Below are 13,810 nucleotides of genomic sequence, written 5' to 3' on the forward strand. Positions count from 1 at the left end.
TGCAGCGCGCCCGCGCCCGCGCCGGTGCGCGAGAGCGGGTACGGCGCGGGGGTGTACGCCATGGCGCGGCTGGGCGTCGGCGACGTCGGGGAGGTGGCGCCCGAGCGCGTGCCGGGCGTCGAGGCGGGGGCGGGGGCGGCGGGGCGCAGCGGGGGCGGCGTGGGGGGCACGGTGAAGGCGGTGCCGGGGCCGGGGCCGGGGGTGCGGGGCTTGAAGCGGGCTTGCTCGGCGCGCATGGCGTGGGCCTCTTGCGCCTTGGCGGCGTACTGGGTCGTCTGCGGGGAAGAGAGGAAGGGGGCGGGCGTCAGCGGGCGTGCACGGACGGATACAGATGCCGCGGGAAGCGCGGAGGAACAGAGACGCACCAGTCTGTGTGACGTCGTCAGTACGTGTGATATGAGATGAGGCACGGTGGTGATCGGGGTGACGATCGGGAGGGGGAGGGGGGAAGGGAAGGGCGACTCACCTGCGCAGTTCGGCCTCGAGCTGGTCCTTGGCGGCCTGCACCTCGTCGAGCTTCTCCTTGAGCGCGGCCTCGACGGACTTTGCGTGCTCCGTCGCCTGGGTGTGCGCGGTGTGGTTGAGGATGATCGCGCGCAGGAGCGCCGCGCTGAGCTTGAGAGCCGCCTGTGGAATGAGGGGCCATGCGTCAGCATACCGGCCACACAGGCGACCGTGCGCTCGGGCCACACGCGCCACCGTGCGCGCGGGCCACACCAGCCACCGCACGCATCGCGTCGCCATGGAACTGAGACTCGAACGCACCTGGTCATCGTGCTTGCCGTCCGCGCGCAGCCAGTCCTGCAGCTCGCGCTGGAGCGTGACGACCTCCTCCACGGAGCACTTCTTCGTGGCGACCTTCGCGACCCTGTGCTCGAGCAGCTTCGCCTCGGAGCGCGCGCTGAGGCTCAGCGGATGCTCGCGGTCGCGGCCGGGGCTGTACAGCAGCACGTCGTCGTCCGCGTCCACCGCGGGCGTGGGCATGGGCGACAAGGCGCGGCGCGCGGCCGACGTCGGGGTGGAGTAGCCGCTGTGCGCCGCGCCGGCGCCCGCGCTGGGGAAGTCGACGCGGATCAGGCGCACGCCGTCGCTGGTGAAGGGCACGCGGCAGAAGGGGCAGGACGGCGTCTGGCGCGGCGGCGTTTTTTCGAGGATGTTGGTGCAGCAGTGGAGGCAGAGGACGTGTCCTGGCGGCGCGAGCGGGAGTCAGATCAGCACGGGGCAGTTGCGGGGGCAGCGGGGGGACTGGCTACTCACCGCAGGGAATGGAGTGTGGGAGGCTGCGGGGGCCATACTCGTCTGCGCAGACGTCGCAGAGCGAGCCGGGACTAAGGGAGATCATGAAGAGGGCCCTGTCTATGTGGACACACCTGGGGGGCAGAAGACGCGGGGGACATTAGAAAAGGCGTGCGGAGGGAGGAGGCGAGTCATTGATATAATAAGCGGGGGGCCTGCGCGGCCGGAATAGGCAGGTCTCACAAAGCACCCGCGCGTGCCTGGAGGGGCAGCCACGCTACGCCATGCCCTCTGCCGCGGCAGGGCATACATCTATGTATATAATCTATATCTCGATACGCACCTAGGGTCTTTTTGTGGCGGGATGTCGCTGCGCCTCCACGGCTGGTCTCCCCCTCACTGCGCGGGCCGTCCGTGCGTCGTCTCTCTGTCGCTGGCGCTGGCGGTCGGCGGCAATGGCATGTAAAATTTCCTGGGAGGGCCGGCGTGAGTGCCGGACACAATACAATCGGACGTGCATGCCCTTGGACCTGCGCACGCACCTGGGCCAAAGCGCAGAGAGGAGAGGGGCACCGGGGTGGGTATATGCGCAGCGAGGACGCGGAGGCGTGTTCGGTGAATGCGAATGGGAGGGAGGGGGGCTTCTGGCGCGCAGGCATGGGTGGAACTGTACAGTTCTGCAAATTTTGGCGGCGCAGGGCCCGAAACGAGACCGAAGAGGAAGGGGCATCATGCGTCAAATGATCCCAGGATGGGATGCGACGACGGGCTTGGTCAGGCGCGCTTTGTCAGGTTACCTTCAGGCGCGCTTGTCCGCGCTTTGCCTCCGCTGTTGTTTTGGCTCCGCTGCGTGGGGCAGACAGCCGTGTCGTCCGCCGCCCTGCGAAAGGACCCACGATGAGTCGTCAATGCAAATAGCGCAGACGAGATGAGCCAGCGAGTGAGATGAGTGAGCCCGCAGCAGCGCAAGCAATTTCCGGTGTTTGGTCAGGATGTGACATACGATGGCCCAAACCTGATCCCACCGCGGCTTGGCGGACAGCAGCGCACAGCCACACGCCGATGCGCGGGCCATATGCTCCCGCTGAAACGACACCGAGAGACGACGGTGACATATCCCGAGTGCGCGCGCCTCTCGAGTCCCGTCCGATCGCCGAGCGCAATACACGCCACCAAGAATAACAGCCTCTGCATCCTTGCGCTGCGACAACTGCCAGATCGAGAAAGAGCATGCCCATTCGCGGCGTGGACCCCGAGACGCCGCCCTCTGCTGCTGATCTGTGTCACTGCATTTGCAATGCCACGCGTTATGTATCTCGGCTACTTTTGACGTATGAGAAGTGTCCCTCCCTGTCCACGCAGTCTGTCTGCCCTCGCACTACTGCACTGGCCGCTACTATGAATTTGCGCACTGGCCGTGCCGAGCCCGTCCTTGTCGTCCACGCGCCCCGTCTTCATCTCGCGAATTCACAATTCATTCATGTTCATTATCGAGTGCCCTCGATGCTTCCACCACGCTCGTCTGAATTCGCGTCGTGAAGTGGGCCTATCGAGAGCAGAGCAGAACGTACGCTTCCTGCACTTCACCCTGCGCAGGCTCCTGGCTCGGGCATTGGGCCATTGAATGTTGAAGTCTGAGTCTGAGGTTCGCACCAGCACCGCGCCGGGCTTCCTCGCTGGATCTCGTAGATGCTGGGAGATCGGGGTGCGTCGAGAGCCTTCCGCTACGCTGAGCCTGGTACAGCATCTAGCATCTACTGCTCCGATTCGCCGGCTGCCCATCGCGTGTCTCTCTGCGGACGGCGGCTTCTTGCTCAACGCTGGACGCTGAACGTGAACAATGGGCACCGAGCCTGCGTCGTCGGCGCTCCCCGCGCCCCGCCCCGCCCCTCTCCTCCCGGCCTTCTAGCGCCCCCGTGTGCCCCTCCCACAATCCAGCCCACGCAGACCCATGTCTCGATGCTCATACCGGCTTCGTCCGGCTTCCGCTCTGCGGCCTGCACCCATGGCACCCCCGCTCCCAAGCGCCGCGAGGCCAGGCGAAATCGAAGCGTCCCAACCCCCCTCGTCTCTTCCCCGGTCGTCCCTCATCTCTTCCCCGGCCGCCCCTCAATCTCGACCCTGCCCTCCGACTCGAAGACGAATCCAAGGGGCCACAGCGATGCCGGCATACGCTCCGAGGACCATCCGCGCATGACGCACGCGGAAGCCGAGGAGGACCCCTTCAATCATCGCCATCGCGCGAGGCACGTTCGCCCGTCCACCCAACCTCCAGGAGTCGGAGTCGGAGTTGGCGTTGGAGTGCTAGTCGGACTCAGAGCTAGACTCGGACGCGCGGCAGATGCAGATAAGAGCGCTGCAGCGGGCGAGCGAGCGTGGGCCCGTGCTGAGGCTGAACCTGAACCTGAAGCTGCACTGAACTGCTGAAGCCGTGTCCCTATCTGCTCTGCTCTCCCAGCGCCCGCGCACACGGCCCCGCGCGCGTTATCGCCCGGCCATCGACGGGCCTGCCTTCCTGTCTGAGGTCTCTCCCCCCTTCGTCCCTCCCCTCACGCCTCGCCTGCAGACCCATATGCGGACGCGCGCGCCAGGAATGCGCGCGGGGCGGCGCCGATTGGCAGGTGTGGTCCGGGGAGACTTCAGAGGGACCATGGCCAGGGGCCAGGGGCCAGTGCCGATGCATGCACGATACATGATGGGATGCATGCGCGAATACGCATCTATGGCGTGACGGGTGCGTCCCTTCGCTCATGCGCTCATCCATCAGTCCATTCGCCGGTTCATTGATCCCGTCGCGCGCTCGAGGCTCGGGCTCTGTGTGTCGCGCGGCACGCCATGCCCAGGGTCCCCGCCTGTCTGCGCCTGCGAAGCGGAGCGCGATCGGCGGTGCGCGTGCGTCATAGACTACCGGCGCTGCTGCGTGCGGCGTCTCGGCTGTGCCTGTGCGCGCTCGTGTGCTGGGGTGGTGGCCGGCCCCGCCGGGTGCGTGTGTGCGCCCTGGCGGCCGCCGTCGCCGCCGGTGCGCGCGCGGGTCGGCCGCACTGCTTGGGCGGCCTCGGCGCGTGCGATGATGTATGGTACATGGTGTGCATGTGCGCCCCACGCCGATGGCGCTTGACGCGCGCGGTCTGGCGCACTGGTACTGGAGATCCAGCGGGGCGGGGACCGTGCCGTCCGCGCCTGCGTGCTCGCGTCGCCGCATGGAGCGTGCCGATGTCTGGCGCGCGGGTGTGGCCGGTGCATGGCGCCGCGGCGGGAAGGAGGGTGGAGGGAAGGGGTGTGCGGGCGATGGTCGACGGGACCTGTTGTCCATGTTCCAGTGTGCCAGAGCGCAGCCAGTCTCGGGTCGCGGCGCAGATGCGGCCAGATTGGCCTTCGCAGTGCGGATTGCGGGTTGCGGATTGCGGGTTGCGGATTGCGGATTGCGGACACGACGGGTGTGGGCGGGTGCATCTTGTCGTGCTCGACGCTGGGCACGACGTGTGCGCGGGCGTCCCGCGCTCTCTTCGCGTATGCGCCAATGATGCCCGCGCGTACGTAGGTCTCCCCGATTCCAATCCCCGGCGGGGCCTCCCCAGCCCGTGTGCGCGACCTGCCCCCCGCCGCGCGCATCATGTCCTAGCACCCCCTCCCCCGGCCCGGAGGCACTTGTCGATCGCTGGGCACAGCGATCGGGCGGGCACGCGTCCGACGGGTCCGCGTTCTGCCCCCGGGCGACCGATGACCTATCGACGCCCCACCCCACCCCACCCCCGGTGTTCCAGCCACCCGGCGCTAGCACTAGCGCACGCCATCGACATCGAGCCGACCCTGATCTCATACGGTGCTCGGCTCGCGCCCTGATCAGTGCTTGCACCCGTTGGCGCTCATGACTGACTCCGCGCCGAGCGTGGATCGGCCGCGAGGATTGCTCCCGTGGAGGGCTGGCACACCTCGGCGCGCGAGGTTTAGTGGGGGGCACTGTGCCCCGCTCTGATCTCGGGCTCAGTCTCGATTTCGGCCTCAGCCTCAGTCTCAGCCTCCGTCGCGGTCTCAGTCCCAGTCTCAGTCTCCGCTGCACTGGTGCTGGCTGCGGTGCGAATCAGCGCTTGGCGGTTGTCGATGTGCCGGATTGCTCTGTAGGAGGGGTGGAAAACCATGGCTACAGGCCAGACTGGGGCTGGATGGTCCCCTCGGGAAGAGATAACGACACGCCTTCGTTTCAGTCTATGGTGCACTGATTACTGGCTGCGGCGCGAACGGGTGCTTCGCGGCCGTCGATATGCCGTCTTGCTCTGTAGGAGGGTGGAAAATCATTGCTGCAGAGATAACGAGCGACACGTGTATGCGCGGGCTGCGGGGTTGCATCGCCGAAGAGGAAGACGAGCAGCGAAGAGTAAGAGTTGTCGTATCTCGGGCGGAGACGCGGTGCGGTGTGACGGGGCGTGGGGGAAGCGTGTCGGGCGCACGAGCACAGGGAGATACGCCTCGCCGGCGTTGGCCTGCTTTCAGCATCCATCTCGCTTCCCGATAATATCCTGTGTACGTCTTCGAACGAAGCATCTCATTCTGCATATCCGCGTCTCTGCATCTCTGCATCTCATCGCAATTCATCTCCCCATCATCGTATTTCATCTCCTCAACATCGTATTTCATTTCTTCATCAGCGCCGCCCAATATGAACACGACCCCCCGTCCTATGAATATCGTGCCCTTACAAAATGCTACGCGACGATGACAGAGAAGGCTTCTGCCGTGGTCGAATCCGCCGCCCCTGTGAGAGCGAGACATAGCGAGGCGCCGTCGCGCAGAACGTTCAGCAGAGATAACAGAGCAACAGACTAAACACTCCGTGTCCCCGGAGCAGGTGTCCCGTTTCGAAACCTGTCCCTGATCTCGCTAGGCAGACCGCTGCGCGCGCGATCACAACGCGCATCAAACGTTGGCCGGCTCGATCCATGCTAATTGCTTCCCGGCAGGCATTCCATCGGTAGGCGCGATTCATGTCCTAAGGTTGTGTAGCAGACGCAAAAAGCTCGCTTCGTCCGTGCCGCCATGCATGCCCGCCGGAATAGCACGCCAACTCGCCGTTCATGCCTGCTCAGCGCGGAGACGAGACGCGTTATCGATCGTCGCAGCAACCCCGCAAGAGCCTGTGCAGCATTGGAACCCCGGACAGGATCAGGAATCCAAGGCCCGGCACTGGACTAGCACCACAGCTTGCCCATTAGTAGCGCGGGTACGACTTGTGTGATGACAATCGCAATCGACGCGTCACGCTAGGGCATGCACATTGCACATGCCCCGCGCGCCGAGGGCGGCCGGGACGAAATAGAGTTGGGGCTTCTGTGCTTCCTCGGTTGAAAGCCCGGTATCGCGCGCCTCGTCAGCGCGTCGGGCCGCACGAAGGTGGAGCGCAGAAGCGGTGGGGGCGGTGTGAATTGCGGTCTCGAATAAGCTCAGGAATGCCTCCGGGACTCAGAGGTGTCGCGGATGCTATCTCAACTGGTGCACTGCCGCGAAGGTCATGGGCTGAAGATGCGCGATGGGAATGTTCAGATCCGCAAGAAGAGTTGCAATGTGAGAAGGTATACGTTACGACAGTACACACGGTGCTATGTCGACACACCGGAGCAGTGTACGATCCCTAACGATACGAAGCCAGCGAGCTGCCACCTGGTTACGACTCTTTCTGCACCACGCTGTCGCCCCGAGCATATGCATGAGAAGCTACGAAGGCACCTGCCGGCAGAGACTTGCCGCATGCACCGAAGAGCATATGTCGCTGTCCGTGAATCGCTCAATCGTGACGCGGACGCTCTAGTGGGATCCGCATCGTGAGAGTGTAACCCAGGGATAGCCACACTGCAACAGGTCGCACCTTTGCGGATTCTCTCCCGAGGTAGGTGCGGGCGGTAGTCATGAACTGCGTGTCAGTCGACCGATCCGCTTCAAGGTTGCAAGAGGGCAAAGTCTCATCTATCGCGCGTTTCCTCGCATTCAGGCTTGCCAGCAGGGAGTTCAGGAGCACTGCGAGATGTTTGTCAGGGGCACTGAACGGAGACTTGGTAGACGCACTCACATTTCGGTAGCATGAACATCGCGGCGACGAATGAGAACCTGTCGCAGCTGGGCAATGCCGCGTACTACGCGCGTCAGCTATATCCAACGCACGGTGGCATGGAGGGCTCTCGCTCACCAACGATAGGCAGAGAATCGCACAGCAGCTGCGATGGCCTATGAATAAGCTGATATCTCTCAAGGACTGTCAATTCACCTAGTAAGTACGCCCGTGTTGATGCTGTACATCATCAGCATATTGATCAAGGAATTGGTCCTGTACCATCGCATCTTCTGTCAGCAGTTCCTGTGGAAGGAGTTCCGTGTTCCATTACCTCTGGAAAGCACTTCTTTTCCGCGCAAGCAATAGGCAAAGCACCGTCGCTATGAGCATATCTGAAACTGCACCGGAGATGAAGTATGTATACAGAAAAACCTGGCATAGCGCGATTGAGATGGCAGTAAAATGATACGAGACAAGGAAATTACCGATAGCTGCCAATCATCTGTAGCGAAGTAGCTATGACCCAAATACCTAGATGCAAAATGCGGTCGGCGCTGGACGGTCTGCACAAGCATAGCTCTAGTGCAAACTTACCCCCATGCCGAGAAGGCTGTACCACAATGCATTCGCGATTGCCTGACATCAGATTGCGTAGCATACGACCATAAAATGACACATACCAATTCCACTAGCTAAGCAGTTCCAGGATATATGTCATTTAAACGTGTCAATACAGCATTTCAGGGATTTTAGATGATACTGACCGAAGACGATGATAGATGTGAACCCCTGTCATTTTGTAAGTTCAGCTAACGTAGAAAACGATCATCTCAACATGCTGACCACAGCGGCGGTTAACATAATGTTTTTGTCGCTGACTGTAGGCCCATGGTTTAGCAAGTGAAGGAGCACCCTGAGTGACAGGAATGCCCACGTTTCCAGATACGCTGACAAAATAGACTAGCGTGTACGGTGAACGTCTGTCAGTGGCTTGTCCTGTGGCCATGACACCGAGCAGCTCACCTTCTGACGATGATATCGCTCAAGCTCTGTGTGCATGCGACATCACGACACGTCAGTTGAATTACTTATCGCCATATACAACTCACGGAAATGACAACATGGCTCTATTGGGTCGTTCTCGTAAGTAATTAAAGATTGCCCTGGCGCGGGTGCATACCGTGATGGACCTTCTCGGGCAACCACACTGAGTAGCCATTACTATGGTTGACGCCAAAAGTACGCACCAGAGAGGTTTCAATTCGGCAAGCATGTTGCCAAAGTCGGTGATAGCATAGGTATACACCGCATGCACAATGAACGACAAGTGAACATTATCGAGTATCCTAAGACAGTGGACCCCGTCAGGTGAACACGCCGTACATACATGTGATATGATTACTCACCACAAGAATAGGATCTTTCGAGTGTTGAAATTGACATTGTTATTCCATGGTGAGACAAAAGGCAAGTGGCGGATGTCTCGGCATTAGACACTCACCAAAAGCTTTAAAACCCCCGGATCTGTACTTGAGAAACGTTTGAAGTAGGTGAACGATTGAACCGTGCTGATCCCGTAGAGTCTATTCGATGCGAAAGAGTCAACCTGACAACTATGGAAGGAAATGTACTAAACAGCATACATCGAGGCAGCGACTACGCCTAAATGTATTCGGTGAGTATGAAAATACCGGAGTTCGAGACAAAAGTACCGATAAATGCAGCACCCAATGTGGCGTCAAGCGGGTGGCACGGTATAGAAGACATGACTCTGGGAGAGGGTCGACAACGGCGACTTCCCCTGCAGTCACCTTGATATAGGATGCCCTGCCCGGAGCCAGTTGAGTAACGATATACCCTCATCTCCTGCACTGACAGTTGCGACCAAGGCACTTGAACGATGTCGCAGACTGGGCACTGCCTCGTGACTTCAAATATCAGATCGGGAATCAAGTATGTCGTCTGTGGGATTCAAGCTGCTACAGCAGTTGTCCTTTATGGCAGTGATATTAGTAGCGCACATACCTAGATAGAGAGGATCTGACGGATGATGTGTTCCTTTTGATAACACATCTATACTGATCACCGCCAGGACACTTCGACCAATATAGGGCTTATGAGAAACCTAAGATCATTATGGCGAATTGCGACAAGACCTGACTTCCAAAACTTTGTAATGACACGAGATCTTGGCGCTTCTGGAAGCTGACAATACTTTCCGTAGACGCGTACAGCGCTCAATGGGTTCTCTGAAGAGCGAAACAAACCGTCACGCCCTGCCGGATATGACTTTGACGCACGCAAACGACGCTCGATGAGAGACCACGCGAGTATGGACATTGGTAAGTAGTGCGCTACACAATCCCGGTCATGTGTCAGGCCGTATGGAGGCGCAGAGAATTTCACTAATGGGACGAACGTCAACTTCCACCGGAATCAAGGGGCGAATTGACACACATCGTTATCCTCGTACAGCTCTTGCAGTATGGCCTCAACAGAGGGGACCTGTAAATCAAGGTGGACAAACCGCCACTCAACGACCTGAAGCGAGGGAGGTCTGGGCTGAGCATCCTTCTTTTTCTCGATCCATTCTTCACGAAAATCCTCGTCGGGGTACATCAACGCGATACACTGGTCGCATTCGCCGCACCACCAGTCTTCATTCTCATGATCTAGACAGGATTGTCCGTCTGTATCATAGCCTATGGTAAATTGCACTGCGTGAAGGTGCTTGAGGGGCTCCAAGAATATGTTATAATGTTTCTCTCACGCAAATCAATGGACAGGAGTAGATCTGATTTCCGAGAAACTCACAGGAAGCCCCATTCCGCCTTTGTAAATGACAGGAGACACAGGCGCCTCCTTGAAAGACGCTACATTGCATGTGTTGCACAAGCCACACCATATCGCGTTTTGAGAAAGCTTCAACGTCCGCAGCGCAGGAAACGTCCGCGCTATCTCCTGCATCACTTTCGGAGAGGGCGATGGGTGATCGTGAATCTCCAATACGCAGAGAACTGGCGGTACGTTCAGGAAGTGGATGTTGTAGCCGTAGTCTAACGGGTCGACGTCCAATCGTAGACTTCGTACTTTCCACAGGTTGCGCAGATTCCACTGAAACTCTTCATCTCGACGCGTGTCTTCACGATCGATACACCGCAGCTCGCTAGTCATGAGTAGGTTTTAAGGGACATTTTGAATGACAGGAAGATACATACGTCGCTCTTGCAATCATATGGGGGAAACAATCGAGGCATAGCAGATCGCTCGGTCGTTTGGCGATATAAGTTTCGAACCAGGCTTCTAAGGTCAGATGACGGAGTGTCCTCGAGGATGATGAAAGTGGTTCAACCAATTTCCAGTCCGGTTTGGAGGCAATTGAACGGACATCTTCGCGATTCGACTGCGGAAGAACGACGACTAGATAGTTCAGGATGACTTCACGAAGGAGCTCCGTGGGCAAGGATGGTATCGGCATTCAAGCGAGTGAAGTCCCAGTCAAGGGCGACCGCATCAGAGCCACGTCGGACGTGTATATTCTTCAAAGATGAAAGGTACTGGAGAGAACGACGAATACGAGTCGAATATGAAACTCGGTTCAGACTTAGGCTATCACACTATACGGTCACGTGCCTTGATTTAATACGCGTAATAGGAGAGGGAAGCACGCGGCCGTGCCGATTTCTGGACGCACGTACATATATGAGACAATGCCTGAGAGCGTATGTTGTACCGTGTGTACTTTATTCGAAATGAGAAATGCAGCGAGACTACGAGGGAATCCGGCGGATTGAAATGTTCGAATAGTTGCGCGAGATCTTAAAATGGAGATAAACCGACTGCGTAACGAGGGACGTGAGGCACATGATGATATTAAATCATGAGGCTATCACTGCAAGGTTTCCGCAAGCTTTTCCACTGCAGAATGTGATTTAGTGCTGTATTCAATATGATCATGCCCTGATTAGATCCTTACATCCACCGACATTCTCATGGTTGAGACTTTAGAGAATTGGAGTTAGCTTATAAGCGGGGACTTAAAGTCGGTATGGACGAAGTTGAATCCACCTCAGTGGAAGTCTCGATCTTGATTTCCAGAACCTGCGTTATTGGTATAGCAGATCATCTTTGCGATCTAAAGCTCACGTACCGGAGAATTCATAGACACTCTAGAGTGTCTTGTGGCAATATTGCGGCTAGGAATGGCGAGTCTATCCAGAGATACCGAGAAGCGCGATGTCTTCTCCATCAATTTCCGCCTCGCGTTCAACGTTGCTAGAAGCGAATTCAGCAACACTGCGCCGAAGGCTGTGAGTACAGTAGTCCGATATCAATATTTCTAGGTGACCCACGCTTGGGAAGCACAAAATATACAGCAACAAAAGAGAGTCTGTCATATCCAGGAAGAGATGCATACTGCGGAGGTAAGTGATTGTTGAGGAAATGTCAATAAGTTAACACAAAGTTTCATGCCACGCACCAACAGCAAGCACAACAGTGCACAACAACTATGTAGTCGTTGAGTCAGCGAGTTACGCAATGGACGCGAGGATGAAATATTCAACCTTGAAAGCACGCCAGTGTTGACGGTGTAAATCAACAAAGTGTAGAGAAGTGTATTTGTTCTGAGTAATGAAGTTAATAAGTGAACCCCTGCTGTGGCAAGATGTCATGACTGTAGCAAACCTCGAGTATCCCGTGCGCTGGCGCATCAGAAGTACACAGAGTAGTACAGCGATCAGTGAGTCCGCGACGACACCGGATACGAAGTTGAGATACAAGAAGACCTGGGCGATGCACGGGCATGAGTATAACAGAACATCTGACCGATTTTCTGCTTACTGAGAGTTGTTCTGCGTCGGCAAGGAAGTAGTTGGGATGCTGGAAGCTAGACGTTACTCAGCTTGATTGATTATCTCAGTCTTGAGATTGAGTCCACATACCCCCATATCGAGAATGCTGCACAAAAATAAGCATTGGTGGCATGAACAGCCAAGATAATACCTACCAAAGCCGCTGGCTGTGAGGGGTCATGATTGTCATGTAGGCGTACGAAATTGATTAAGCGAAACAGTCTTACCGAAGGACAGCAGAGATATAGAGGCCTCGATGCGTGTCAGAATTCACATAAAGAGGCGCTATTCAAGAGCAATCCAACTCACAACTGCAATGGTCATCCAAAGATTTCTCTGGCTGACTACAAAAGTCTCTTGGTCAATGCTCAATGCACGCACCACTACGATTGAAACTACTTACGCTTCCAAATCCGATGGCAGTACAGACTATCAACATATGAGCGAGGATACAATGTCTTGCTCGCATAAACGCTCCTCACCCTCTGACGATGAGATCACTTAAGCTCTGTGGGAGATGTAGATCATATTTAAGACTGAATGACAGTAACACTTACAGATATCGTGACATGACTCTGCGCAAGTTTATAGTTTATGCATGTGAATCATCCCGAAGCAATATATCACATACGGTAATACACCTAGGCAAAGATCATTCTGAGCGTGTGCAATAACTCTGATACAGCATATGGCTCACCAGAGTGGTTTCGATATGGATAAATAGTCGCCAAAATCCAAGATTGCGTAGCTATAGACTGCATGGGTGACGAACGCCAAGTGTATGGTGTCGAGGATCCTGCGAGGCACGTTAAACAATATATATATCGAGCAGGAGCACGCCCACCATAGAAGCAGAATCTGTTGCCATCCGGTCATGCGTACCGGTAAGAGGACCCCAAGGAAAGGATCTAGGCGCTTCTACTCACCAACGACTTTAGGACAATTGTATCGCCACCACTCCGCTTATAGTAAATGAATGTTTGTATGCACGAAATGCCGTAAAGACTGAGGCATTTTTAAGCTGCGTGTTGCATGGCCATGGGTCAAGTACAGTATGACTCACATCGATGCCCCTATGTTGCCTTTCGGATTCATGAGTGACATTTTTCCACGATCAAAATACAGAAACTAGAATGCCTAAGAATGATGCACCCAGCGTGGCGTTGAGCGGAAAGGAAGGGATGAGCGACATGTCTTCCGCAGAACTAGCAAGGGGCAGTTGACAAGGATGTTGATACATACGAGGCCTCTTATGTAGTCAAATGATATGAAATGGGCATGTCCCATAGCCTATCTCCACTCTGGCGAATTGATAATACATGGACAAATAAGTAGGCAGTGCGTTGTGAAGAGCAACGTACATTTCATGTATTCCGCCACAATTGGCCCGTTCATGCCACTGCCAAAAGCTGTTGCTGGCCAACAGTGATGATCAGCTAAGAGAAGAACAAGACGTGAATGCGAAGAGGGGACCCTATATGCCACAATCTCCGAGTCCGCATATGTGCGAGTACAGAAGCCCTGTTATATGCTGAGCTGCGAGACTGCATATCCCATAGCACGTTAGTCATGTATAATCGGAATGCACGATACCAAGCAATTGCCACACGCACGTATCAAACAATACTGCTCAATAAGAACATATTATAATAGTTCAGTGTATCACAACGATCTGTTA

General features: G+C 56.5%; 4 protein-coding genes across 4 annotated transcripts in view; 1 reads left to right on the forward strand and 3 right to left on the reverse strand.

Moving 5' to 3' along the window:
• Positions 1 to 1,431, reverse strand: part of POSPLADRAFT_1066048 (hypothetical protein) — a gene marked incomplete at its 5' end in the record, with an annotated part of 3,012 nt that extends 1,581 nt beyond the window's left edge. The window contains 4 exons of the mRNA XM_024482035.1: positions 467 to 627; positions 766 to 1,128; positions 1,258 to 1,328; positions 1,371 to 1,431. Of these exons, the coding sequence (XP_024338816.1) occupies positions 467 to 627; positions 766 to 1,128; positions 1,258 to 1,328; positions 1,371 to 1,431 (656 nt within the window). The remainder of the gene's footprint in view (positions 1 to 466; positions 628 to 765; positions 1,129 to 1,257; positions 1,329 to 1,370) is intronic.
• Positions 1,432 to 2,925: 1,494 nt separating this feature from the next.
• Positions 2,926 to 3,663, forward strand: POSPLADRAFT_1056615 (hypothetical protein; the record flags this gene model as incomplete). Its single annotated transcript, XM_024480808.1, has 1 exon — positions 2,926 to 3,663. The coding sequence occupies one exon, from the start codon at positions 2,926 to 2,928 to the stop codon at positions 3,661 to 3,663; it is 738 nt and encodes a 245-aa protein (XP_024338817.1).
• Positions 3,664 to 4,140: 477 nt separating this feature from the next.
• POSPLADRAFT_1056616 (hypothetical protein) lies at positions 4,141 to 4,848 on the reverse strand (the record flags this gene model as incomplete). Its single annotated transcript, XM_024480809.1, has 1 exon — positions 4,141 to 4,848. The coding sequence occupies one exon, from the start codon at positions 4,846 to 4,848 to the stop codon at positions 4,141 to 4,143; it is 708 nt and encodes a 235-aa protein (XP_024338818.1).
• Positions 4,849 to 7,190: 2,342 nt separating this feature from the next.
• Positions 7,191 to 13,236, reverse strand: POSPLADRAFT_1046495 (hypothetical protein; the record flags this gene model as incomplete). The annotated part of the gene is made up of 24 exons (XM_024479046.1): positions 7,191 to 7,245; positions 7,298 to 7,361; positions 7,415 to 7,442; positions 7,874 to 7,915; positions 8,303 to 8,328; positions 8,460 to 8,500; positions 8,527 to 8,625; positions 8,686 to 8,699; positions 8,781 to 8,885; positions 9,580 to 9,633; positions 9,737 to 10,018; positions 10,094 to 10,445; positions 10,498 to 10,682; positions 11,348 to 11,380; positions 11,430 to 11,587; positions 11,760 to 11,787; positions 12,122 to 12,160; positions 12,223 to 12,238; positions 12,360 to 12,417; positions 12,442 to 12,443; positions 12,536 to 12,561; positions 12,690 to 12,705; positions 12,830 to 12,928; positions 13,196 to 13,236. 24 exons carry the CDS (start codon positions 13,234 to 13,236, stop codon positions 7,191 to 7,193), a joined length of 1,863 nt encoding a protein of 620 aa, XP_024338819.1.
• Positions 13,237 to 13,810: the final 574 nt, after the last annotated feature.

This window comes from Postia placenta, assembly GCF_002117355.1.
Source record: "Postia placenta MAD-698-R-SB12 unplaced genomic scaffold POSPLAscaffold_7, whole genome shotgun sequence".
Lineage (NCBI taxonomy): Eukaryota > Fungi > Basidiomycota > Agaricomycetes > Polyporales > Adustoporiaceae > Rhodonia > Rhodonia placenta.